Below are 26930 nucleotides of genomic sequence, written 5' to 3'. Positions count from 1 at the left end.
GCAGTCATTCCGGATGGATGACTAAGTTATTACATTGATTGAATCGAATCTGTCCTGTAAATTTTGCTTCTATTATCCCCCCAAAAGACTCCCTCAAATTAGACAAACACACAAAACGATCATGTGTTAAAGTGGATGTTTTATGTTTTAAAGCATTCATCCAAAACGAGATGTAATAGAAGCCATCTCTTCTCTCACTCCAGGACTCTAGGCTGGGCCAACACTGACCGTTGTTTGTAACGTTTTAGATTTCTTCCCTTAATTTTCATGGAACTGGATGTTTGTGCATCTCCAAGGGAAATGGCTGGGGTTTTACAGTTAGTTCTTGTTGCTATTGACAACCAAAGCAGCCGTGCAAGGAGACAGTGCTGTGAAAGGGGAGAAGACAAACTTTACTGTGTTTTTCCCAAAGCTGGAGAGAAAAGGGAGCGTGCGGTAAATGAGGAAAAGGTAAGTGAACAATGGCGACGTACGAACTACCAACCTGGGACCGACTGAGTCGACGTTGGTCTTTTTTTTTTTTTTTTTCAGTTCCTTTATCCAAAATTCATTTAAATAAAAGGATACTGAGTCTAGAAATCCTCGATCAGTGTTTTAAAAAATAAACTATTGGAAGATACAATGTTGTAAAAGCTCTGAAATCGTTCCTTAGAGTTTGGAATGTAGATGACTGTCCCTGTTGCTCATTGGGTAAAGATACTTGCTGCTGGCCCTGGGGACCTGACTTTGATCCTTGGAGCCCACGGGGCTGAAGGAGAGAACCAGTTCCAACAAGTTGACTTCTAATTTCCACATGAGCACTGTGGTGCACCTGCAAATGCCCCTCCCCCAACACACACACTGAAAAAAGGTCGAATATTTAATATTTTTGCCTTAATATTTTTGTTACAAAATGTTTTCTAATAACAAAATGATGACTAAAATATTACTATTTTAAACATGTCCTAGATTTTTTTTGTTGTTGTTTCAGAAAAGCACTGAAAGTTGAATGTGTGTAAGTCTCCCGGAATGTAACAAGTTGGTCATACCCGAGCCCCGCCTCCTTACAGAGAAAAGATCTGGAATTTCTTTTTTTGGCCATTTGTTTTGCAGCTTTCTACGTCTTAAGGCAGAGACTAGCAAGGATAAGGTGCCAGCTCAAAGGTTAGAGGAACATATTTCTTGACATAATTTTGGCTAATACATGTCTTGAAGGCCATAACATCTAAGTGATTCTTTATAAAGACTTAACATTACTTGGTTTTGAGTGTCTTTCTTGGGGGAAACTCTATTCCCAGAGAAGTGGGATGTTCTATTTTGCTTTGTGTTTTCCTTAATAAACTGACCTCCACTCTAACCTAAAAGACAGTTTAAACTTTTAATACTTTAAGAATTCCATGTGTATGTATGTATGTATGTAGTATGTATGTATGTAGTATGTATATGTGTAGTATGTATGCAGTATGTATTATGTATGTATGTATGTAGTGTGTATGCAGTATGTATTATGTATGCATGCATGTATGTATGTATGTATGTATGTATGTATGTATGTATGTATGTATATAAAGTCTACCAAGTGAAATTACTAATGCCAGCCCACCACTAACCTGTGGGAATTATGTTTCTCCTGTTTATTAATTCTCTGTGGAACAATTCAGGTAAGAAATATTTTTCTTGTATCAAACAAGTTGTATATTGACCATACCTTTCTCCTGCTGCTTCGGCGCAAGAGTGTTCCTTGGTTAAAACCTTTGTGTACTGAGTAAGGTCACTTAGCAAGACCTTCACAACGTCAGTGAACAATTTGGGCAAGGTAATACCAGATTTCAGTGTGTGGTCAGTTCTAAGGAGGCACCACAACATGGATGCTGGCGGTGTCCCACGTCCCTGGAGACGGTTGGAAGGTAGGATTTCAATAAGAACATCTGGTGAAAAAATTAATAGTTCTTTATTTGGGCGGGTTTCAAGCCATCAGTAGACTGCTGGCTATAGAACAAATTCTTCTCCTTTTCCTTTTTTTTTTCTTTTCTGTTCTCCTCTTCCTCCCTCCCTTCTTCCTCCCCTACCTTCCTCCTTCCCCCTTCCCTATCTGGTAGTCAGGTGTCTCTATGTACCCCTGGTCAGTTTTAAATAAACTCTCTAAATAGCCCAGGCTGTCGTCAAATTCTGACTCCTCCTGCCCTGACAGCCCCACCCCGCCCCCAACGACTGGGATTACAGGTGTGGACTGCCAGATTCAACATTTAAGAACAATTTCCTTTTAAAATTCTTTAAGTACAATATAATTACATTATTCTCTCCTTCTTTGAACCTCTCTCACCCCTCCCCCCATATTGATGGACCTTTAATTATGGTTACATATGTATGTGCAAATAAACATATAAAAACAAGCTACGGGGTCCATTTAGGGTTGCTTTTATGTGCATGGTTTTAAGACTGACCACTTGATATTGGATAACTATTGAGGGAGCTCCTCCCTGGGGAGGACTAATTCTCCCTCTCTCTCTCTCCCCGTAGTAGTCTCTGTCTGCAGCTTTTGATCTAGGGGTGAGTGCTGTGACTTTCCCCCATCCACACTGATATGTCAACTAATGTTTAAACAGTTCTGGATGAATGTGTTCGTCCAAACAAAGATCACAAACAGAGCTCCGAGCTGTCTTTCCCTCCCAGCATTGTACGGTGAAGAGCATCACATTTAAATCGCCTTTTATTTCCCATGCTCATCTTTAGCAAGAGTTAATAGGAAGTAGGACATTTTTCTAGTTGTTCATTGCTAGAATAAAGTCCTTTGCTGGAGTGCTGCCTTTGGTTCGTACCACTTCTTTCCCCTGTTGTGAATAGTGTCTTTGCATGAAGCCCTCAGTGGGATGGTTTTGGTTAGCTCACAGCGTTTGCCCTTAAATATATAGAAGGAAGTAGAGTTGCCCTCTGGAACCTTAGCACTTACAGCTACCGTGATTCACTAGGAGCTAAAGTTAGGAGCCATCTCTGCACGGAGATGAACAGAGCATGAATCTTTGCTCTTAAGGACCTCAGTCAGATAAGGGTTCAGTCTTCATTCCTTTTATAATTCTAACATAGGAAAGAAGTTAGGGATGAAGTGTTGAGGGTAGGCAGATGGGATGGCTCTGTGGGCACATGCCACCTGGCAGGTAACCTGAGTTCAACTCCCAGAACCTTTATAAAGGTAGGCAGGAAAGAATTGACTGCACGTGCACACCGCGGCACTCATGCCCTCACATGTGTGGCTCCCCTCCCCCAATAACAACAAATGACAATTGAAGGAGAGTTGAGGAAGTTCAAGGGAAGAGTCTATCCCTTCTGAGTAGGAGCGATTAGTAGTCCTTAGGTTCCATGGTGTTCAGTCAACTCACCTGTTCAATAGAGAATTACACCCTTGATCTTAAGCTCTCAGCACCAGTGGTTAAGGTCCGTGGTAGCACTGGGTGAGAGAGATGTATTGTAGTGCTATGTAAATGACGTTGGACACTGTGAACGTGCCTCTCAGTGGACAGCACTGTAGACCAGGAGTGACAGGCTGTGACGGCCCAGCTAAGTTGTCTTGGATAAGGCAAGTGAAGGGCACTCTTGGAAAACAGAAAGCTGCACAAAGGTCTCTGAAGCCAAAATGAGCGTATCCCAGGGAGCGTAAACATCCCAGTTCACTAGGGTGAATGCTTGAAGGAGAATGCTGGTAAGAGAAGCAAGTAGGAATGTCTCAGGAGCCTTTGACGTCATACTAAGAAGATGAGCGTTGACCACAGGGTCATACAGGACCACAGTCAAGACTTCAATCAAGGAAATTGTAACTACTTTAGAGGGTAGGAGTTGGTGCCGATGAGCCAAACCTAAGCTATAGGTGAATTTCTTTCTGGTCAGGGTGTTTTAGCTTGTTTTTGAAATTGTCAGTGTTCCACAGGAAATGTGGATTTCACAGACAGTGTTGAAAATTGGTAACTTGGCATCGCTTCAGGGAACCCGTGGGCTAGAGCGTTAAGCAGCCCAGACGGAAGGAGCCTGCGCTCTCCATTTTACCTAGGCTCACTGCCTCCAGGGCAGATGCCTGGCTCCTGCAGACATTTGAGGTTTGGGGCTAATTTTGGAACTTCCTCTTTGGCAGTTTAAGGGCTAACTATTTGAGGTTCAGAGCTGGCGGTTTTACGGAGCGAGGCGAAAAGTTAGACCTGGTTGTAAGGAGTGGAATCGAAAAGATAGTAAGGCACTGAAAAATCCTGAGACCGAATGGAATGGATGGGGACTCACAGCCTGAAGGCAGCGGTGGGGCGGCGTTTCCTGAGGATCTTTTCTGAGTACAACGTCATTTCAGCAAAAAGGCAGATCAGACTCCTCCCATGCTGGAATTTTAAACGAGGATTAAATGAGAAGATATTTACAGAGCATTTAGCTCAGGGACTGGTGCGTACTCATTCCAACAAAGTGGCTGTTGTGGAAGACCATGAAGAAGAATGGAATCAAGGACTCAAAAGTTTCCTGTGTGTTCTTTGGTGAACTGGAGGACACTGGAGAAGGTGCAGATGTTGACACCACTTTGGGTCGTGTTCAATGTGTGTGGAACACTTGTGAGACTTTGAAATGGAAAAGTTTAATGTATTCCAGAGTATGGTGGGCACAGGGTGATTCTGGGTCCCCCACCGCTGACTACTTATATCTTCCTTTGTGCTCTTGGACCTTTCCAGCCAACTTGTTAATTGTCACAGATACCTGGCAGAGGATCATCTTGAAGTAGAAGAATGTGCTGCAGGCAAGATCATATTTGCTGAAGTGCTTCCTAAAAGCTCTTGTTGGGTTGGTGTGAAAGTGCCGTCTAGTTCACCCCTTGGCCTGCATTTGAATGGAAGCAATGATTCAGCATCTCTTTATTCCAAGGGCGGGGGGAAAAAGTCATCCTCTATAAGCAGATTGTCTTTCCCCTGGTTGGCCTTTTCTATTTTATGTTACTAGCATTTCTAATTATAGATGGATATTTGGAGGAAAGTGAACGGTTGCTGGGAAGGACAGGTGGGGTTGCTTTTGGAGTTTGTGTGTCTTCCTGACTCAGTCAAGCCTCAGCTCACACCCCTCTTTCTTTTGTATGCTGTCCCTACGGTTAAAGCTGAGCTCGGTCCCTTCTCTACATTGTTATTACATTTGCATGGAGCCTGGGTCATGCACCCTTGGCTATTCTGGTGGTTTATGGACCAACATTATTTCTTCTGCTGTAGTGTCAGCCCCTGAAGGTGAGCGAGCCAGTGTTTTAGATACCAGTACACCCAGTGGAGTAGCTTCTGCAGCGTGCCGTCCAGTCAGTGCAGTATGCCAGGCCTGGTGGCACACACACATTTAATTTCAGCACTTGGGAGGCAGGGGTGGATCTGTGTGTCGAGTTCCAGGCCAGGCAGAGTTTCGTAGAGACCCTGTCTCCAAAGACAACAAACGTGAAGAAGATATAATTTTCATGAGCAGATTTTTAGGAAGGACAATTTACTGTGAAAATAAACATCTTTACTCTGCCTCTCTTGCAACTTAATATTGCGTTAACTCTCTCTTAAGGTTTAAAAAGAAAGTTGATTTACATGTTTTCACTCTACTGAGCATACATAGTCTCTCTCTCTCTCTCTCTCTCTCTCTCTCTCTCTCTCTCTCTCTCTCTCTCCCTGTTGCACTGCTCCTTTGGGTGCAGAATCTCTGTTGCTGCCTATGCCTTTCTGACCACTCTTCTGCTACTCACTCTGAGTCCCCTCCCCCCCCCCCCCCCCCGCCCACATGATAAATTCCTACTCCGTTCGGATTCAGTGCTCAATCCTGAAGACAGCCCCTGGCTTCTTTCTGTCTTCCACCTCCGTGCAGAGAAATTCTGCTGTCTTCTTTCAACACCTTTGTGTACCTGTCACGGCTGTCTTTGTCAGAAGACTGCATTGTGTTTCAGAGGAACTTTTATATATTTAAAGAACTCAAGGTCTGGGAGCCAGATTTCTGAAATTCTTAAAATATACTGTGAAATATGTATATGTAAACATCTATATTGTGGTTTATAACAGACATATATGTAGAGGCTTCAAAAGAGTCCCGAGGAGGGCTGGACTTAGGACAAGAGGCTAAAGCAAGCTTTGTAGATAGTGAGGGTAGAATTGAGTGTTAGGTGTAAGCCTAACAGACAAGGGGAGAGTGGCACTCAGGGTACAGCACAGAGTCTTCAGAGCGTTGCTTCTTGGGAACCTCAGTCAAACGCGTGTGGTCCGGGAAGAATTCAGACATACAATGTGGCTTGAATGCTATCCCAAGTGCTCAGTGCTACCCCAAGTGCTCAGTCAGGGGTGATTAGGCAAGCCAAATGAAGGGAGTCAAGGAGTGAATATACAGAGAACACCACCCCAAAATCAGAGTCTAGGGAGGGCCTCTAATGGTGGCTTAGGCCTGGATTGAAGTCCACATGCTAGAGGGAAAAGGACCATTGTGCCCTGTCTTTTTTTTTGGGGGGGGGTTCTTTTTTTCAGAGCTGGGGACCGAACCCAGGGCCTTGCGCTTCCTAGGCAGGCGCTCTACCACTGAGCTAAATCCCCAGCCCCTGTCTTATTTAACCAATTTCGTACTAATGGACATTTAGGGCATCAACATTTGCCTAAGATTTTCTATCCGTCAAGTTGGGAACAACTAGTAATTTTCTTAAAAGAGAAACCCAAATAGTCAAAATTACAAATATCTCACATCATATTAGTCTAGGCACAGTCTTAATGCTGATTTAATTTTTGAAACAGTGCATCTGCAGCTTGACTCACATGTCAGTGAACCTTTTGAACATTGGAACACCATACTCAGCTCTCATTCCTTTCTGTTAGTGCTTTATCATAACCTCTCTTTCCTATGTCCAAATTACCTCACACGCTGGCCTTCCTCTTTATGAATCCACCAGAGGAGTAGATTAAACATTGGCCCGAACCAAGACCATGGTTCAATTCATTTGGTCTGAGCCGAGTCAGTGGCAATGGCCACATCTTTCCTGCCTTATACGGGCATTACATGGAGAAATTCAGCCACGTGAAACGGTTTTTAGTTTAGTGTTCAAGAGAACATTTACTAGATAGCCTTTTAGATAAGAATTAGGGGTACTTTACACTGTTTTTAATTACAGGAGGAATTTAACGTTTCGAACTTGTTGAATACGGTATTTGGGACAAACTTAGAGTTGTTTCCCTCTGGAGATCTTGCTGGGTGGGTTTCGTTCTGCATGTGATGTGATGGCTTGGGGCCCTTTCCAGTAGATCTTTATAGACTCTGCCTCCGTTCCTTCTAGGTTCTATTAATAAGCAGTGAGGGATTTCACATCACTTTTAGCAGCGTTTTCTCTTCCAAGGTCAACTGTGCTTTGAAAATGAGATTTTCCTCATATTTGGACCCCTCCCCCCCAAATCTACCCCAATCCAGTCCATGGAGTAACAGGGAATTATGGGAGCTCTCTACAGTTGTTCTTTCTCCTCTGCTCTTGAATGTCTTTTGTCACCTTGTTTCTAAGGAGAATGACCTGGAGGAGAAGGCATGGCACCATGTCAAGATGACAGATGGCACTCAAGGACTCAAAGGCCTTCTTATATTAAGAAAATCCTTGTCAAGGATAGAGCTTGGATTGGCTTTGTCCTCACCGCCTTCCAGAACAGCTGTCCTCTTAGCATCTCAGCTTGTCCTTATTAATCCAGACCGTGTCCCTTTGATGGCCAGTGTAAGTCACATGGGTATGAAACATTTATGATTAGTAAGAGAGATTGTCAACCTAGCTTTGGAAAGATAGATGAAAAATTTTTGTCAGAACAAGAACGCATGCACTGTTGAGCTTTCAGAATCCTGGCTGCAACAGTCAGGATGACTCTGAGTAAAATTTTAGAGTAGGCTCAAAGGTGAGAAGCTTGGACTCGGGGATGTGGAAGAACTGTGTGGCAGGAATATTGGGGCATGTTTTGAGTGTGACGTACCTCTGTGTACTGATCTTGAAGGGAGAAAAATCTATCAGATCAGTGATCTTTATGAGACCTTTACTTACTGTCCCTGAATCAAGTGTGGACCCTCTCTCCTGTTCCCAAGCTTCACAGAGAGCGGAGAGCCCAGCTAGGCCTCTCTGATTATCTGTAGTTTATTTCTTCCAGGCTCCGTGCATTGTCTCCTGTTGACGGTTTGGGTCACCTCCCTCTTCAGTCAGGCGGATACCTCCATTCACTGAGTAGCAGAGTTTATGCATGCAGTTTTCTTCTGTCCCTAAAGCCACATTACAATGGAATTAGTTATCACAAGGCAGGCCAGTTTACACAAGTGGGGAGCCACTTCTGTGTAGTTTTTGAAGTGGGCGTGTGCTGTCTGGTTACTTATACATATTAATGAAGCTCTTTGCAAGCTTGCGTATGTGGCATTGTAGATATAAAAATCATGGTGTGTTTTATTTCTATATAGAAGTTTCTAACAGGACTTCTGACTGTGTTATCACAAAAGCAGAACAAAATACCCTTGGTAAGAGTAGGTTGTTAAGTTCATATTCCAGAGCCTGGTGTTCAAGACCAGTCAGGATTGTATTTGGCTGGGTGTGACAGTGACAGAAGGAATGGGCAGATGTTATGAATCCTTCTCTATCTTTCTTTTCATTTTCAAGATCACTGAAAAGAGCTGTAGCTCCATTGCCAGCAGGAACACAGACAAGCTCCCCTAAGTAGCATCCTAATGACTCCACTCAGTGACTTCTGTTTATATTATAAATTAGGCCGAATGGAGTCCTATGGTTACTCCTATCTGCCAAGGAGAATGGAAAATGTAATTTTCCATTGTAAACTTACCGTACGCTATGAAATAACAGCCAAAAGACATTCTGTAGTAAGGCAAAAAGAAAACGGAAAGGCGGGGATCCAAAGCCTTCTGCTGGCCCATTCTTTCTGGGGCTGGCTCGCCTCTCATCTGCGAGCTAAGCACTTCAGGGGATAGCCTAAAGGACAAGTCCCACTTGGTGAGAATCCCCTCCCTGCCTTCCCCTCTCCCGCCTGTTCACACAGAGAAGTCTTTGCCTGTAGTCTCCACTACAACTTCCTCTGGACGTTTGTTCTCTATGGTCCTAGTTCAGACTTGAGGCTCTGTGCTTACAGCAGTTGTCCACATTCCTCTCCCGCTTTGAAATTCTCTAATCCTGGCTTCTGGCATGGCCTAAACAAAATTAGTCACTCCCCCACCTATCCATATGTGTGTATCGAGTGTAATAAATGTTTGATGCCTACTTACCAACTTCTATCCCAGACCTGGATAGATCTTGATAGAATCAAGATCTGGAGATGGGGTTGGGGGTGGGGTGCGGGTGGGGGGAGGGGAAGTCCTTTTATGAAAAGTTTTGTAAACAGTTTTAATTTTCTGTGAAGTAATTGCGTCAGCTCTCTGTGTTTTCTCCAGTTTAATAGCTTCTGGGTAATCTGTAACCACTGGTTACTTCAGGTAGAAATGTAATCAGCCATTTTCTTTAAAATGCTGAGTCCCCAAACCTAGCAGAACCATTAACAGCCTGACCTCTTGGAATGTGTGCATTTGATGCTTCTAAGATTAGGGCATCCTGCTGAGAGCAAATAAAACAGGAGAGAGGACAAAAGACCCTTTGTGAGTAAAAGGCACCCAAAACCATGAATGGATGGCCATCAGCTGGTCCCAGGTCAATACCGACCTGGAGGCCACAAGTCTGTGCCCTCAAGTGTCCTCCATGTATACAGGTCGTTTTAAAGCTACCTTTCCATATCTTCAGATATTTTCACATCCTAGTTACCCTAGGGAGTTATCACTTTGACTCACATATAACATATATACAATGTTAATTTTTAAGGAAAATAGAATGTTCTGGGGGCCTCAACAGACTTGATTATGTAGTTGATATTCAGATATAAAAATGTCATAATCAATGGAAAGTATTACTTTCTAAAAAGTGCTACTTTTTAGAAAGTATTTGTTTATTCAGGTATGCATGTGCACGCGCACGTGCCGTGGTGCCTGTGGAAGTCAGAGGACGGCTTGTGGGAGTTGGTGGTTCTCTTCTAAAATATAGGTCCTTGAGACCGAGCTCAGGTCACTGGACTTGGTGGCACGCACCCTTACCTGTTGATCCACCTTAACAGTCCTAGGATATTTTCTCTCTAAATCAAGTCTTTCGAAGTTGCATTTCTTAATGATGAGGCCAAAATATTACAGAGAGCCATGTTTGGAGGACTTCCTTCAAAAAAATCTTCATTCAGTAAATCTACCATTCACTGGAAGTGATACTAGAAAGCTTTCTAGAAAGTTCATTGGCTTCTCAGAGAAATGAACACTGGCCTTCCCCTTTGAATGAATGCCGTGTCTGAAGTCCGAGATTAAGAAACCTCCACATTCTTTTCTCTTCATTCTGTCCATCCACTTCTGTGGGCTTTGAAGCTGCAGTACAGACCTAGTTACCATAACGAATAGGCTGACAGAGACAGGGCGAGCATGCCCTGCGAAATACCAGGGAGAGCTCAGCCAGGGAATGTCCAAAACAAACCTACAGTGTAGGTCGGTTGCAGGAGTGTCAAAGGGAGTATTTGAGAATTGTCTGAGGAAACCAGAAGCACATCCCAGAGTGGAGCACAGCATGGGCTGCAGAGAAGGAAGTGGTGCCCAAGGCTTCAGAAGGCAGAGGCATGGCTGATGGTATTGCCCTAGCTCAGGGCCTATCTGCTTTGCTCTTGCTGGTTACCAAAGTTCATCTCTTCCTGTCACGAACACAAATCATGGTTGCCTAAGTCCTGCCCGAACTCGAACTTCTCGGACCTGATTGCTCCCTTTACCTCTTGAACGCTTCACCACCCCTCACACCATTAATATTTATACAGTAATTCTCCCGATCCTGATAGTCAGAAACTTCCCATTTCCTGCAGATAAAGCATCACTCGTTGGGCTGGTAGCTTAGGAATGCTGTCATCTCATTCGAAGCATGATGGGTTGCTCCTCCTCCTCCTCCTCTTCCTCCTTCTTGATATTTCTTCCTTTATAAAAAATTTTTATTGGATATTTTTATTTACATTTCAAATATTATTCCCTTTCCCAGTTTCCTGGCCATAAGCCCCCTATCCCATCCCCCTCCCCTTCTTCTATCAGCGTGTTCCCCCTCCCCAACCACCCCTCTTCCTGCCTCCCTGCCCTGACAGTCCCTTACACTGGGGGTCCAGCCTTGGCAGAACCAAGAGCCTCTCCTCCCATTGGTGCCCAACAAGGCCATCTTCTGCTACATATGCAGCTGGAGCCATGGGTCTGTCCATGTGTAGTCTTTGGGAGTGGTTTAGTCCCTGGGAGCTCTGGTTGTTGGTATTGTTCTTATGGGGTTGCAAGCCCCTTCAGCTCCTTCAATCCTTTCTCTAATTCCTCCACCAGGGACCCGTTCTCAATTCAATGGTTTGCTGCTAGCATTTGTCTCTGTATTTGTCATGCTCTGTTAGGCATGCACTTCTTGGCTTCATCAATATTGTCTAGTTTTGGTGGCTGTATATATATGGGCTGGATCCCCAGGTGGGGCAGGCTCTGAATGGCAATGCCTTCTGTCTCTGCTCCAAATTTTGTCTCCATATCCTCTCCGATGAATATTTTTGTTCCCTCTTTTAAGGAGCACTGAAGCATCCACTCTTTGGTCATCCTTCTTCTTGAGCGTCATGTGGTCTGTGAATTATATCTTGGTTAATTCGAGCTTTTGGGCTTATATTCACTTATCAGTGAGTGCATACCACGTGTGATTTTTTTTTTTGATTGGGTTACCTCACTCAGGATGATATTTTCTAGTTCCATCCATGTGCCTATGAATTTCATGATGTCATTGTTTTCGATAGCTGAGTAGTACTCCATTGGTCTAGTTCTAGACCACATGTTCTAGTTCTTCCGTGGGCATTCGCTCGTCTTGTTAGCTACCCAGACTTCTCGACTGACCTCTCTCACCTTGGGTTGACTTTTGCTGTGCATTTCTCCTCTCTGTGGCTGATCTTCTTTCTTTGCTGTTCCCAAGCTTCCCTGTCTAGCTCACTTGTTTTTATGAGGCTTTCTGTCCGAGCCCATGTGTGGTGCTGTCTTTACACATTGGGTATTTGCTCACCATTATGCCCATGAATAACTATTGTCTTGAGTTGAGAACGTGCCACGAGACTGGAGTGATGGCTCGGTGTTTTAAGGGTGTGGATTACTATTGTAGAGGACCCAAATTTGGTTCACAACACCCATGTTAGGTAGCTCACAATAGCCTATAACTCCAGCTCTAAGGGATCTGATGTTCTCTACACACACACACACACACACACACACACACACACACACACTTTAAATGTTAAAAGGAACATGGAATAGTTTTGTCTTTAAATAGATTGTCAGCTCCTTGAAGTCAGAAATCACGCTGTTACTTTTCATATTAGAGAATCTATTATAATAACATCATGAGCATATTGGGTATACTAGAGCGGTCTTTCCCATGAGTGGCTCCATGATGTTCTGGTATCATTTAGATAACTTATTTGTGGGTAGAACATCTGAACATAGGACGTTGTCTATGCCCTATCTGCCAGCAAACTGCAAAATGTCTTTAGCCATTGTCGGATGCCCCCAGTATGCAAAGGATCCCCCATGAAATAGCACTGATACAAGACAACTTGTCAGCTGGGAGAAGACTTGCGTTCTTGAGAGAGTGAATGTGGTTGTTAAGAGAAGAATAAGGTTAAACAGGGAACCTTCAATTTTGACGAGAAGCCACTATATAAATAGTGATTAGATAACGAGCCAATATAAATTGGAAAAAAAAAAAAACAAATACACTGTAATCCACGCCAGGGTTAAGAAGGATCAAGATGATGAGAATATCTGTGAATAGAAGTAATGAAGAACTTCATTTTTGTTTGTTTCATTTTTAACCACTTTATTCATAGGCTATCATTGCCTATAAAATAATACATTGTTATTTAATAAGAAATTTGTGTGTTTTTGGGTTTTGACCATATTGTTGATCAAACCAAGGGTCTCCTACATACTAGGACAGCGCTTTGCTATCAAGTCACATCCTGGAAGACTCCATTGATTTATAGAAACCTAATAAGTGCAGACTAAACGTTTTGTTGACGTGTACTTGGGAGAGTAAGTTTTGAAATTGTGTGTGAATATTTTTGTAAAGGTATGTGTTTACCTTTATTATTTAAGCAGTATACTCAGGTGACAAAATTTTTCATCCCCAAGTGATACATATACGATAAGTTCTTATATCCATGTTTGTGGTGTAGGCATCAGAAAGAAACAGTGGTTTCGTAACTTTTGCTACTTCACTGTAGGGTGTTAGTTTCACATCATCACACTGGGCTTGACCTTAGTGTTTTGTGGGGGCTGCACTGCTGACCCAGGATTGACACACACTGTCCTCTTTCCACAGCTGTGTGCCAACCACAGTGCAAACACGGAGAGTGCGTCGGGCCAAACAAGTGCAAATGTCACCCTGGATTTGCTGGGAAAACCTGCAACCAAGGTAGGCCTACCCTGTGGAAGCCCTGGCACCTCTCTCCCTGACACAAAGAATTCCAAATTCTCCCCCCTCCCCAGCCATTTTCCTAGCTGTTACTCCCAACTGTGAAAGAGTTAAGCATAAAAGGTAAATACATTTTCCAAAAGGATGTCCCCTTACTTGTATTCTTGGATACTCATTAGAATTTGTTTGTGAAGAAGCAAATGGTGATATCTGTAACTTAATTTTTCTATTCTGGGGCTGCGAGAGAGATCGGCAGATAAAAGCTCTTCCTGGGCGAACCTGGTGACTTGAGTTTGAGCCTTAGAGCCCACATAAAGGTGGAAGGGAGAATTAATTTACAGAGTTGTCCCCTGGCCTCTATGCATGTGCCATGGCACATGGACCCCCACCAACTCATAACACACACACAAATAAAACAAAAATACATACATACATACATACATATGATTTTAAAAGTCTTACATTCTAGAATTTCTTCTTTCTCCTCTGATGAGTTGGTATGCCTTTGAGGAAGTGAAATACCATTTGTTATACTTAATTATATAGGTAATAACAAAACTGATTGCATTTTTCACTTGAAAAGACCAAAGGTCAGAGATATTAGGTGTCCTGCCTGAGTAAACAGAACCAGCTGAGAAAAGCTGGGTTGGCTTTGAGCTCTGACTTACACAGTCTGTATTCGTTTTGCTGGGCTAATTTTCAGTGAAAAATTACCACTGTACACTCGATTACACCACTCTTCCTCCACAGCCTTCCACACAAGGCTCCTCTTCTTAATTAACTGTACCTGCAAACTCAAACTGTTAGGGTTAAAAAGCTAAAAAGAAAGAAAAGTTTATGTTCACTTTCACTTGAAGAGATAAGAGTTATGCTTACTTGAAAACAAAAAACGAACAAACAAACAAACAAATAAAAAAGCTCACATTTTTCAAATGTGTGTGAGTTTGGCAACCCTGCAAAACCAGCAGTCAGGGTGCATCCCAAAATGCATGGTTCATTCTCGGGCAGCAAGGACTTTGCAGCCTCTTTGATTTCTGGGTTCCTGAGGACTATCAGCATGGACTCTTATTTGCTAAGTGCATATTACCTACTCACTAACTGAATGGCAGAGTCACACAGGACTCTTGGTCTTAAGAGTCACAGGGATGTAAGAGAGTCCCTTGGAGATTTCTGGTATCACATCTTATGTAGTCTGAGCCCATAGACTGAGCCTGTCCCTTACAAGCTGGGAGTAATGACCTGGGTAAGTGTGAGCTCAGCCTGGAGTCCCCATAAACCTTACTAGAGCAAGTTGTGCAGACTTACCATGCAATAAATTAACGCTTTTTATCTGGGCCTACACATATTCATAAAGTATGCCTCAGAGATACAGGAAATCAAAAGATTGTTTTTTTTCCTCAAGGGAAGAAGTGTCAGTAAGCAGTAAATTTGAAATAATCTCACATAACTGGAAATTAGCATGTGATTAGTTATGCACTGGGGTAAGGTAATCTCACTACAGGTCACATCCGCTTCAGAAGCAGCCTTGGAAACCTGCTTGGTGGAATTAAAAAAAAAAAAAGCTCTTGAATGACAGACACTCGGACTTAAGAGATGCCTTCGTGTGACCAGAATGACAGGGCAAGCTATGCTTTCAACTGGCTGGGTTTCATAGTCTGCACACACAGGCTGACCTTGGAGCTCTGGGTTTCATAGTCTGCACACACAGGCTGATCTGGGAGCTCTGGGTGTCACAGTCTGCACACACAGACTGACCTTGGAGCTCTGGGTTTCACAGTCTGCACACACAGGCTGACCTTGGAGCTCTGGGTTTCACAGTCTGCACACACAGGCTGACCTTGGAGCTCTGGGTTTCACAGTCTGCACACACAGGCTGACCGGGGAGCTCTGGGTTTCAGTCTGCACACACAGGCTGACCTTGGAGCTCTGGGTTTCACAGTCTGCACACACAGGCTGATCTGGGGGGGTCTCTCTTCTTTGGACTTGTTGCTCTAACATCAGATATGAACTTAGGGTTTTGAAATCGTTAGAATACTCTATCAGACATACACTGCCTGTTACAGTGGGTGGAATTCCAACTCAAATTCTGTCAAGATTCTATTTACTCATTGGCTCTCTCCTTGTTATTCTTCAGTAATGCTCTTCATGCCCATTTCCTCCTCAAGCATTTCTACCCAACAAATCTGCCCCATCCAAGAGAGAAAACTATTATAAATAATCCTTTTACAGTTGGCCCACTGGAGAATTCCTTTTGGCATGTAAATTATTATATCACCTGGAGATTCTTAGCATGTAAACATATCATGTCATCATATATATATACATATATATATATATATTTAGAAATTAAGACATTTTTCTAAATGGACTTTCATATTAATTTCAAAAGAAATGCTTTATAAGCATTGATTACTAAGTAGTTTTGGGCTGGTTTCTGTTCCATGTGTCTATTTCCTCATCCCAAGGAAAGAACAGCATAGAACCCCGATGTAGAAGCAGACATTAAGTCCGGGTGTACTGAGAACAGCAGAAGGCCGATTGCCTTGCCGAGCACACTTGGAAGCGCTTTCACCCTAACTATGGTGTTATCAACAACAACCTTGCTTTCTAAAAGTTCCAACCCCAGGAACAAATGTGCCTTTGATTTAGGAGGTTAAGTGGTCCATAGACAGAGTGGGTTGTGACGCAGAAAGCACTCTAGTTCAACGTGAACCAAACCTGGCATTTGTTTTTATTCTTGAATAAAAGCATGATGTCTGTTATGTTATGATTTAGGTAAAACCCATATGCAAATGAGCATTTGTGCATTGCTTGGGAATATTTTAAACTACTATTAGCGATGTAACAAGATAAGATTGGTCTTAAAACCGGTCATTTAAACTTTAATATTTCACAGGGTTAGTTGGTTATGTCAGTATTTGTATAATGTGGTTTTGTTGTCTAGCTCCTGTTGATAAGGGTCATACGCCATCTTTTTTGTTGTTTGTTTTTTAATGGTATGAAAATGGTGGATTATTAATTTATAATTTTTCTTTGGCAAGGAAACTATCATAAACTTTTAGAGAGGAAAATAATGAGAGAGAACAATTGGAAATGAGTCATGAAGTAGCCAGAGCCCTGTTAAGCTCCACCAACCTTTTGTAATTGCGTAATATATACTTGTGAAGATTTTTAGGGCTAAAACTGACATCAGTTCAAAGCTGACTCTTATTACCTTCTCCCTGCCGTGAAGACGAGCCCTTCCACCCAACTCCTCTTGACCAAGGCAGTGAACAGCCTCTTTTCCAACCCCCGGATCATCAAGCCACAAGTGTACCTTCAAGGGGTGAGCGTACGTTGTCTCAGGTGGTCGCTGCTCCTACCTGCAAGGCTTCCTGCGGTTTTGTGATGTCTTGCAATGAAGACTGGTGCAGGGCCACCCAGCCTTCAGCCTGAGCATGTGAAGCAGGCTGTTGGGAGTGGTCACCTGTTGCTGATTCTCCTTGCTTTCCAGGGAGCTTTCTCTCCTCTTCCTGTATCACGAATGGCTACTTTCCTCCTCCTCTCTGAGTTTGGAAACCTTTCCCCAAAAATCAGATTTCAAGACAGCTTTTTCTTTCATAGGCAGGAGGAATCAACAGTTCTTCTACAAAGGTCTGGGTGACTTTTCCCAGGTAGATTTTAAAAGGAATTCTTCTCTCACAGTCTGGGATATGGGGTTTTTAGGTTTGTTGAGAAATCAGACCACACCGTGGCCTCTTTCTTTTGGTGTACACACTGTAATGGCCAAAGAGTGGAGTTCTGATCCTAATTAGTTGTTCATTAGTTAGATTGCTGTTGGACGCATCTCAGTCTTATCGCCAGTTTGTTGTAGGGGAACAGGAAGGACGTTCTTGACCTGCTTGTCTGGGGGGCTGCTATGAACTTGTTCACCCAGAAAGAGTCTCCACTGGGATGAAAAAAATCTGAAGGGGAGTAAGGTGGTAGGATCACTTTCTCATTCTAGATTTTATCTTTACCCACACATATGCTTAACTTCGAATAACTGAAATAGTTGGTAAAAAAAAAAATTGTGGTCTCTACAACTTGCTAAATTTGTACTTGCTCTGTACAAGAGGCCAGAACAATGGTGTTCACTTCAAAGTTGCTCATAATTAAGGGAGTTAAGGTTGTCGATAATTAGACATCGATTCACCTGTGACCTTACTTTAGTGGGATAAAGTCTCAAAGGTTAGATTTCTGAAACATCATGCAATTTAAGCATCAAAGGAGGAAAGTCCAGATGTGTTAAAGCAGATGGAAGGTGGCTTTCTATAAAAATTGAGAGGCTATTTTGTTTGAGGACTCTCTCCCAGGTTTTTCAAGGTACCTTTCATTGTCTGCGTGCTAATACAGTTTCTGACTCTTTTTGTCCTGAAGTCAAATAATGATGCTATGCAGCTTGCATTTCTGTTCTAGACCAGCTTCCTTCTCACCCCCAACCTTCCCGCTCCTCGCTCCTGAATCCACCAGCCTGCTTAAATGTAGCTGTGATGATAACGTTGTTCACCAATTACATGCGTAGTATTTAAAGTGTTTGGATATAAGGGATAACATTGCTCCTTTCGTATAAGACATGTGAATGATAGAGTTCATTATAATTTTATTATAGATCTATACTATGTTTCCAGGGTAAGATTAAAGAAACCTTTAAAATAGAAGCACTAAGGTTTATTTTCTAGATTCATTTACCAGCTTTTAATCTTCTATAAGGCAGTGAGGACCAAGGGGAGTCTTCCGTGCTTGCTCTAAGGACATTTTACCACCGTAATTTGAAAGTGTCATTTAAATTTTCAGAGTTGATTTGATAAAAATACAGTTGTGAGTACCACATTTATCACACGTCGACTCAATTTTGTACGGCTTTGGGTCAACACAGAAATAAGGTGGGATAATTGTAGACTAAAAACCCTGAAGAACATGGAGGGCAAAGAGGTTCTTCAGCAAGATGCCAGGAGCTTTGATGTTCCCTCCTCACAGGCTGGACCCTGTTTTGCTATGTCTATAGTGGTTCTGCTGAGGGGGACTGTGTTGGAGATGGGGCCAGGCAGTCATCAGGGACGTTACACCACCCACCTGTCAAGGGAATGCCATGCAGTCCTTTAACAGCTGCCGGAGCAATTTCTCAAGTTGTTGCCACATGCCTGAGTTATTACATAGCTTTTAATATCAGCTAACAGAACCAATATCTCCTCATGTTTACCCATTGGATACTTTCTGTTTTCCTCCTTTTTCCATATTTTTTCATAGAACAAATTTTCAGAATTTTTAAAACCATGACAAAAGAAAGTTTGTTCTTTTTTTACATATTATTTTTTATTGATTATTTGGGAATTTTGCTTCATGAACCCTGATCACACTCACTTCCCAGTCCTCCAACCTTTGTGACCCACCCTCAAAGAGAGAGGGGGAAAGGAGGGGAAAGAGGAGGAAGAGGAAGAAGAAAAACCAAGTCCATTGTCAGACTCTCAGTGACAATGAACTTAAAGAAAACTGAGTCCTTCCTCACTCGTACCACACCAGAGTCCTCAATTCTGGAGAGTTACCTGTTGGCATCCTTCACACAACGGTTAGTTTTCATATCCTTCCAGTTTCATGATTCCTAACCACACAGCACTTTTCCCATGGGAAGGAAGAGATAAATATGGATTAAAGACCTTTTAGACCTCTGGCAAACAGGATAGAATCCCAAAGGCATGGGAAGGGCCTCACTGACCAGCACTAGACCAGGTTGTGCTGCCTCCAGTTGGCTTCAGCTTTAAGCTGGGGTGGGTGTCAGAGAGACTCCCACAGGCTTCCAATCCTCCTGGCTTGTTTGCTTGCCCTGGTTATAAACAGCTATTGGTTCCAGTAAGGAACCCCCAGAAGTTTCTGTTGCTCTCTAAAAATAAACTAGGGACTCTTAATTGACACTATAAAAAGCCATCAATAGCCTTCCCTTGAAATACAGAGTCATATCGTACTCTATTTTGTGGCTTTTGAGCACAGAAAGAAAAAGATTCTCTCTCATACTCAGCTTTTTAAGTTGTCTCCAGGGAGCCATAAAGGCCTGTATTACTCAATAGGATTGATGTTAAGGATGCTAAGAAAACTTTTAGGAACTAAGAAAGATTTTCCTGATGCAAATGATTAATATCCTTTCTAAGACAAGGCAGAAGAGGATGAACAGGCAGGAGAATTTCACCTCGGGCCGCCATGTTCATTCCTGAAGCTTTCAACAGACCCAGAGGTCAACGTTTTTGATACAGAAATCTTCACAGTACCTTCTGTGAAGGGGGATTCTTTTTAAAAAAAAAAAAACACTTAAAATGTGGTTCTGCTTTGAAAGCCTCGGACCAGGCAAGAGATAATAAGATGAAAAACTGCAGAAAGCACAGGAAATGGCTAAGGTCTTTGCCGTGTTTGTCTAACCTTTCTAGAATTTGCCCCGCTGCCAATGTGCTTACACTGGAGTAAGGGCAGAAAAAAGACCAAGTTGGAGACTCAGTAAGTGTGAAAAATATTTTGAAGTGAACTATTCATTCGGTGACTTTAGCACCCAGTCTAACTGCAGGTTTCAGTGAAATATCTCAGACCTCAGGTAAAGGAGTAGATTAGACTTAACTTCCATTCAATTAGGAAACAGCTTTGTAACTAGGTATATTATCTGTGTTTCTTTCTGGTGATATGGATACATTGATAATTAATTTTTGCTAATCATACACTTAGGCTGCTGTTCCCAGACACAGTGAACATGTGGTCGCATTTCTCCTTAATGAGGTCTATATGGTGGGCATTACTATTTCATGGTTTTATGTCACTGAATTTTATGTTAACTTGAGGCAGTGTACAAATTGTGCTGGAAAATTTCTATATTGTGGGACTCATTAATTTCCCATTGATACTTAAGCCAGCAAACATAAAATACATAATGACGTTTTGTCCCTTAGTGTCCCCACATGCTCCGCTTAACTGCCACACGAACAAAAACACGTTGAAAAGCTTTGAAAAGCTTGTTTTGCGACTTGAATGGATTAGCAAACACGGAGCTGAATTTTCTCCCATCTGAAGTCCGTGTAGCACCTCTCAAGTTGAACAAGAAAAGAAACAAAACCACACTAGCAGTCAGTCTGATCCATGCAGGTTTTTTGGAAGCAGAGCTGCCCTTTGAACAGGTCAGATCATTCTGATGTTTTAACATTTTGCACATTCTTTGTGAAGTGGAACGTGTCACGTAGTTTCCTTTTTAGTAGCGTTAGCAGGAGTTCCATTAGCAGGAGTGGTTCTAATGGCAGAGCATAGATACTGTGAGCTTAGTAGCAGTTGCCCAGACAACAGAGCAGCTCTAGCCAGGGGCTGAGTGTGCTGTTTTCTGTAGGAACTACAGACAGGTCTATAATTAGAATTGCAGGTCTGCGAGGAGAATGCTCCCAACTGTCCCTAAGGTTCAGAGACCCATTGGTCCCAAGCAACATCTGGTTGCTCCCAAAGTAATATTCGAGTTCAGATGACACAACGGACTTTATCTGTCACAGAAGTGATAATTTCACTGTCTTGACCCACTCTTCACCTTCATCTTCCCCATTGAGGAGTGTTTGGAACGTTTTCCATCAGTGCCGAGGTCGTGATGTGTGTGCTTTAACTCCTCACTGTTCACAGATTTAAACGAGTGTGGCCTGAAGCCTCGGCCCTGCAAGCACAGGTGCATGAACACCTTCGGCAGCTACAAGTGCTACTGTCTCAACGGATACATGCTGATGCCGGACGGGTCCTGCTCAAGTATGTCAAGAATCTTAACTGTTTTCCAAGCGCTCTGGGCTTGATCTCTGACATGCTTCCGTAGTCTGCCTTTAGGGAAGCTGCCTCTTCATCTCTACCCAACAGGATGCGTGAATGTGTTTGTGTGCATGCCCAAGGAACTAAGAATCAAAGCCAGAGGTGCACATTGATATACATGACATTCCTCTTATTGTGCAGGCCAACATTAAATGGGGTTATAAATCCTATCTAGAGCAGGAATCACATCTAATGTTTTTTTCATCGGGCTTCCCCACCCAGTGTTCTCCAGGTCAAAGAATTTTAACTATCGCTGGGGGCATTGCTTACAGAGAATTCATCCAGTCTGTTCATAAATATTTCTCAGTTCATTTTTATAGGATTTGAGAACTATCCAAAAAAAACTGTTTTAAGTGGAAATGAATATAACATTAGGAAAAAAATGATTTTTTTATAAGTATGGTCTCACATATCCCAGCCTTGAACATAGTGTGTGTGTGTGTGTGCATTTGTGTGTGTGCATGTGTGTGAGTGTTTGTGTGTGCGTGTATGTATGCGTGTGTGTATGTGTGTGTATGTGTATGTGCGTGTATGTGTGCATGTGTGTGTATGTGCATGTATGTGTGCATGTGTGTGTATATGTGTGTGTATGTGTGTGTATGTGTGTGTATGTGTGTGTATGTGTGTGTCTGTGTGTGTGTCTGTGTATGTGTGTGTCTGTGTGTGTGTGCATGTGTGTGTGTGCATGTGTGTGTGTGCATGTGTGTATGTGTGTGTATGTGCGTGTATGTGTGCATGTGTGTGTATGTGTGTGTATGTGTGCATGTGTGTGTATGTGTGTGTGTGTGTGTGTGTGTGTGTGTGTGTGTTTAGCCCGCTGCCTCCCGAGTGCAGATCATTGGCATGCACTGCCACAGTTGGTTTGATGTGTTGCTGGAGTTGGAGATGTCCTGCGGGCTGGGCGAGCATCTACCAACTGAGCTACATCCCCGGGCCTGAAGGCGTCCATTTCACATGTGTCTTTATCAGGGATAATTGTGCGACGGTCTCTGTTAGCATTGGAATGTATTTCTAAGATCGTCCCTACTGTAAACTTCTCTGTAAGCCAAAAATTTACATTTCTACGATAATCAGCAAGTAGTGGCCTGATTTAGTTGAATTTGATATAGAAAACAACAGTCCCTAATCTTATTTAGTGCTATACAGACATATCACTGGAACTTTTGGTTGATGAAACTATATTTTAGTGGCATTTGACCGTGGTTCCAGAGTCCCCTAACACTGTGGGGCTCGATAGGGAATCTTCTTTTGTCCTATAGAGGATTTGAATATGGAACGGAGACAGTTAATTCCATATTCTGGTTAGGAAGAGCCCTCGACTAAAGTAATCTGGAGAAAGACCTCAGCTTGACCTGAACAATATGTGTCAGAGAGAGCTTTATCTCTACCTGCCAGTCCTTCTAAAGCATCAAAGGGCTGCTCCGGGTGATGATGGGTCGGGCTTACTTTTCAATCATCCCCTGGTCCAAGAGCGTCTTTCTCTCCTGCTTTGCCCTTCTTAGAAGGCTGGTTAACTGACCCCCTCACCACCTATAGCTGGACACGTGAGCAAAGTGCAGGAGTTACAGATGCCTTCTACCTCTTGGAGGCAGCTGCTCATTCGCTCTCTTCCCAGGTGCTCTCTCGTGTTCCATGGCAAACTGTCAGTATGGCTGTGATGTGATCAAAGGCCAAATCCGATGCCAATGTCCTTCCCCTGGCCTGCAGCTAGCTCCTGATGGGAGGACCTGTGTGGGTGAGTGCACTCATGAAGCATCTGTCAGGAGATACTGTGGGGCTGAGCAGATCACCAAGGCTATGCCATTACGTGTGTTGTACCACAGGGCATACTTAGCGTTCCCCTAGAGCATTAAGATCGCAGCTTAGATTATGGCAGAGTTTGGACTTTCTAAGCCTGGCTGAGCTGCAGACTAGCTATGTAAACTTAGGAAAAGAACTACTCCTCTTGGAGCTTGGGTCCCCCTTTTCTTGCAATGTAAATAATAGCACACAAAACCATTACAGTGGTGAATGAGATCATGTGTTCCGAGTTCAGAAGAGCTCGCCGGAGTCTCCTGCATGGAGCTATTCACATTAAGACCCATTTGTTAAGTCGTTGCTTTATTCAAGACTCTGTTAAGGGCTGGCTGCATAGCATTGGGCAAAGCACATGAGGTTTTGGTCCATAAGAAGTTGACCTCCTAGTGGGGAAGACGGAAAATAAATAATACTCAATAAAATGACTGGCCTAGCTAAGTGCTAGCAGAAGGTAGGAAGAGAAACAAAACTAAAAGGCCTGTCTAAGAAAATCATCCTTAGGGAATTCCTAAAGTTAGACCGGGGCTATTAGCTATAGAAAGAACGTGCCAAGGGACGGGAGAGGCAGCCGGCTAAGAGCATGGGCTTCCAGGATTCCCAGCACTGACAAAGCACATCATAGCCATCTGCAACTCCAGTTCTAGGGGGATCCTACTGTCTCTGGCCTCCTTAAGCACAAGACAGGCACGTGGTGCACACATCTACGTGCAGTCAAAGCAGTCATACAGAGGAAATTTAAAATAAATTTAAGGAGCCTGTGGAGAGGTGAAGTGACTGGAGGAGATAAGATTGGCAGCCCAGTTTGAAGACTTGTTTGAGTCTGAGTTGGGGGATACTGAGTAGGAATGGGACGGTGGAAGATGCTAGACGATTCCAGCAATCTTTCAGAGGTAGAAATAGCAGGACTTCGTGGTGGTTTAGGAGTTGTTGGCAAGAGGCTTAGCACGCAGGCTTCCAGTTCAAGCAACTGAGTAGACGGCGTTACATCTACTGCTGCTGGCTGTGAGAACAGACGAGTTCAGCTGAGGAGGGTGAGGTGAAAGCTGGAGGTGTGGAATTTTTTGTTTGGGGGACGTTCGGATGTGGAATGTGTTGCAGGGGTAGCGGGGGATCCCAGTTTTGATGAGCGCCCGTCTTTGCTCTTCCTAAGATGTGATTGACTTGTGTTTTAGATATCGACGAGTGTGCGACTGGAAGAGTCTCCTGCCCCCGGTTTAGGCAGTGCGTCAACACGTTTGGGAGCTACATCTGCAAGTGTCATACTGGTTTCGACCTCATGTACATTGGAGGCAAATATCAATGTCACGGTAATGAAACTGTCCCATCCCTGTGTACTCTTACTTCCCGTAGCATTGAGAAGTCGTCAGGTGTGGTCATAGCTGGACTGTCAGGGACAGGGGAGGGGAGAGGCATTGAAGGAACAATGTCACCTTAACCCACCAGTCATTCTGGAGCCACTGGTACTTGTCTGTTCACCGCCGTTTTTCTGGGGACCTCTGTAATGCTGTGTGTTTCGTGCCACCGTTGTGACCCTCTGCTTGTGCTTCCGCCCCTGTCGCAGACATTGACGAGTGCTCCCTTGGACAACACCAGTGCAGCAGCTATGCTCGATGCTACAACATACATGGCTCCTACAAGTGCCAATGTAAAGATGGATATGAGGGGGACGGACTGAACTGTGTGTGTGAGTAACGCCCCCTCCCACTAGCATTTCCTCAGGAAATACGGGGTAGCATAAAGGCCATCACCAAGGAAGATGAGGGACACAGTTGGTTATTGAAGGCACAGTGTTTCATACCTAACTAGTATTAGCCTGGTCTTCTATAAACAGTAAAATCAGTTATTGGGTAACTTTGGAAAACTTCTTTAAAAAGACTCTAATGCAGTCTGGTTATAAAATCTTTAGAATTTCCTGAGTAAAGTCTAGGAATTGCTTCCTTTGGTGGTAGTGGTGGTGGGGGGAGATGGAGCCCTCCCTGGGAATTAAAGTGTGTTGAATCTGAAGTAAATAACCGTTGTTAGTGTTGCATTGTGATAACTGGATATATTCTACGTGTTTCTCTTTTGCTTTGGTGCCTCTTAACTCTACTACTGAAAGTAATCCCAATGTTTATTTTCTCTACATTTAAAACTGCTTTGCTTTTAAATTTTCCTAAGTTATCTTTAGAGTAGTGGGTTACCAGACAAACATGAAAAACGCATGCCCTTGAAGATGAAAGTTCGACAAACCGAACGCCATAATTTGCCACACGTTTCATGTAACACTAGATAATTTTTAAAAATTTCCTGAGTAAAATATTTACTGAAAAATCACGGGGCATGAAATCCTGTGGATTGAAAGGGTTTGGAGTGTGGCGAAGTCATTCCTACTCTGGAGGCTGTCATTCCAGGCAGATTAAATATTGATTCTCTTTGGTAAAGATTATCAATGGGACATATTCCGCAGATAATTTTTTTTAACTTCGGAAAAGTGTCATTTTAGAAAGCAAATATAAATCAGTGATGCAAAGCCAACTATAAGACTGATTTTTTTTTTTTTTGCGTAAGTTAATACATCTAAAGTGTAGGTGAGGAAAGCCTCTCCCTCGCTCGTAGATCTCTGAGCACCGTTACCTAACACACAGGCAGGAGAGGACACAGCACAGACTCACTTCTCTCAAAAGTGATCTCTTTCCATAACTTGGAAAACTACTGATTTCTGTTGCTACTGCTTTATAAATATTGAAACATTTTTGTGTGTCAAATAATACATATTCATTATGGAAATACCAATATGTTTTTGCATATATCCTAACACACACACACACCCACACACACCACACCACACACACCACACACACACACATACCACACACACACACCACACACACACCACACACACACCACACACATACCACACACACACACCAAACACACCACACACACACACCACACACACACACACACCACACACACACACACACCACACACACACATACCACACACACACACACACACACCACCACACACACACACACACACCACACACACACACCACACCACACACACCACACACACACATACCACACACACACACCACACCACACACACACACCACACACACACACCAAACACACCACACACACATACACACCACACACACACACACACCACACACACACACCACACATACATACCACACGCACACACACATCACACCACACACACACACACCACACCACACACACACACACCACACACACACACACCACACACACACATACCACACACACACACACCACACACACACACCACATACACACACACACATCACACCACACACACACATACCACACACACACACACCACACCACACACACACACACACACCACACACACACACCATACACACACACACACCACACACACACACACACACACATACCACACACACCACACACACACACCACACACACCACACACACACACATACCACACACACACACACACCACACACACACACACCAAACACACCACACACACACACACCACACCCCACACACACACACACACACCACACACACACACACACACCACACCACACACACCACACACACACACCACACACACACACATACCACACACACACACCAAACACACACACACACACACACACACACACACACATTTGTTATTAAGAAAGTAGTGTGACTTCTCATAGACAAGACTGTGGAAAATAGGACTCAATTACCATGAGGTGTCTCTGTGCCTGTGTTTTCATCACACGTTCCCATCGCAGCTCTTAGAGAGACGTGTTTACATACTAATT

The 26930-nt window shown here is 43.3% G+C and overlaps 1 protein-coding gene across 4 annotated transcripts in view; it reads left to right on the top strand.

The window, feature by feature from the left end:
- Window positions 1-26930, top strand: part of Npnt (nephronectin) — a 68230-nt gene that overhangs the window by 17285 nt on the left and 24015 nt on the right. The window contains exons 3-9 of one of the 4 annotated variants that reach the window (XM_087634104.1): window positions 1093-1143; window positions 13400-13492; window positions 16725-16817; window positions 21149-21268; window positions 22941-23060; window positions 24295-24429; window positions 24684-24806. In XM_087634104.1, coding sequence (XP_087490230.1) covers window positions 1093-1143; window positions 13400-13492; window positions 16725-16817; window positions 21149-21268; window positions 22941-23060; window positions 24295-24429; window positions 24684-24806 — 735 coding nt within the window. 4 annotated transcript variants of the gene reach the window in all.

This window comes from Rattus norvegicus, chromosome 2 (assembly GCF_021556685.1).
Source record: "Rattus norvegicus strain SHRSP/BbbUtx chromosome 2, alternate assembly SHRSP_T2T, whole genome shotgun sequence".
NCBI classification, from domain to species: Eukaryota; Metazoa; Chordata; class Mammalia; order Rodentia; family Muridae; genus Rattus; species Rattus norvegicus.
This window is presented reverse-complemented; position numbering and strand designations above follow the sequence as displayed.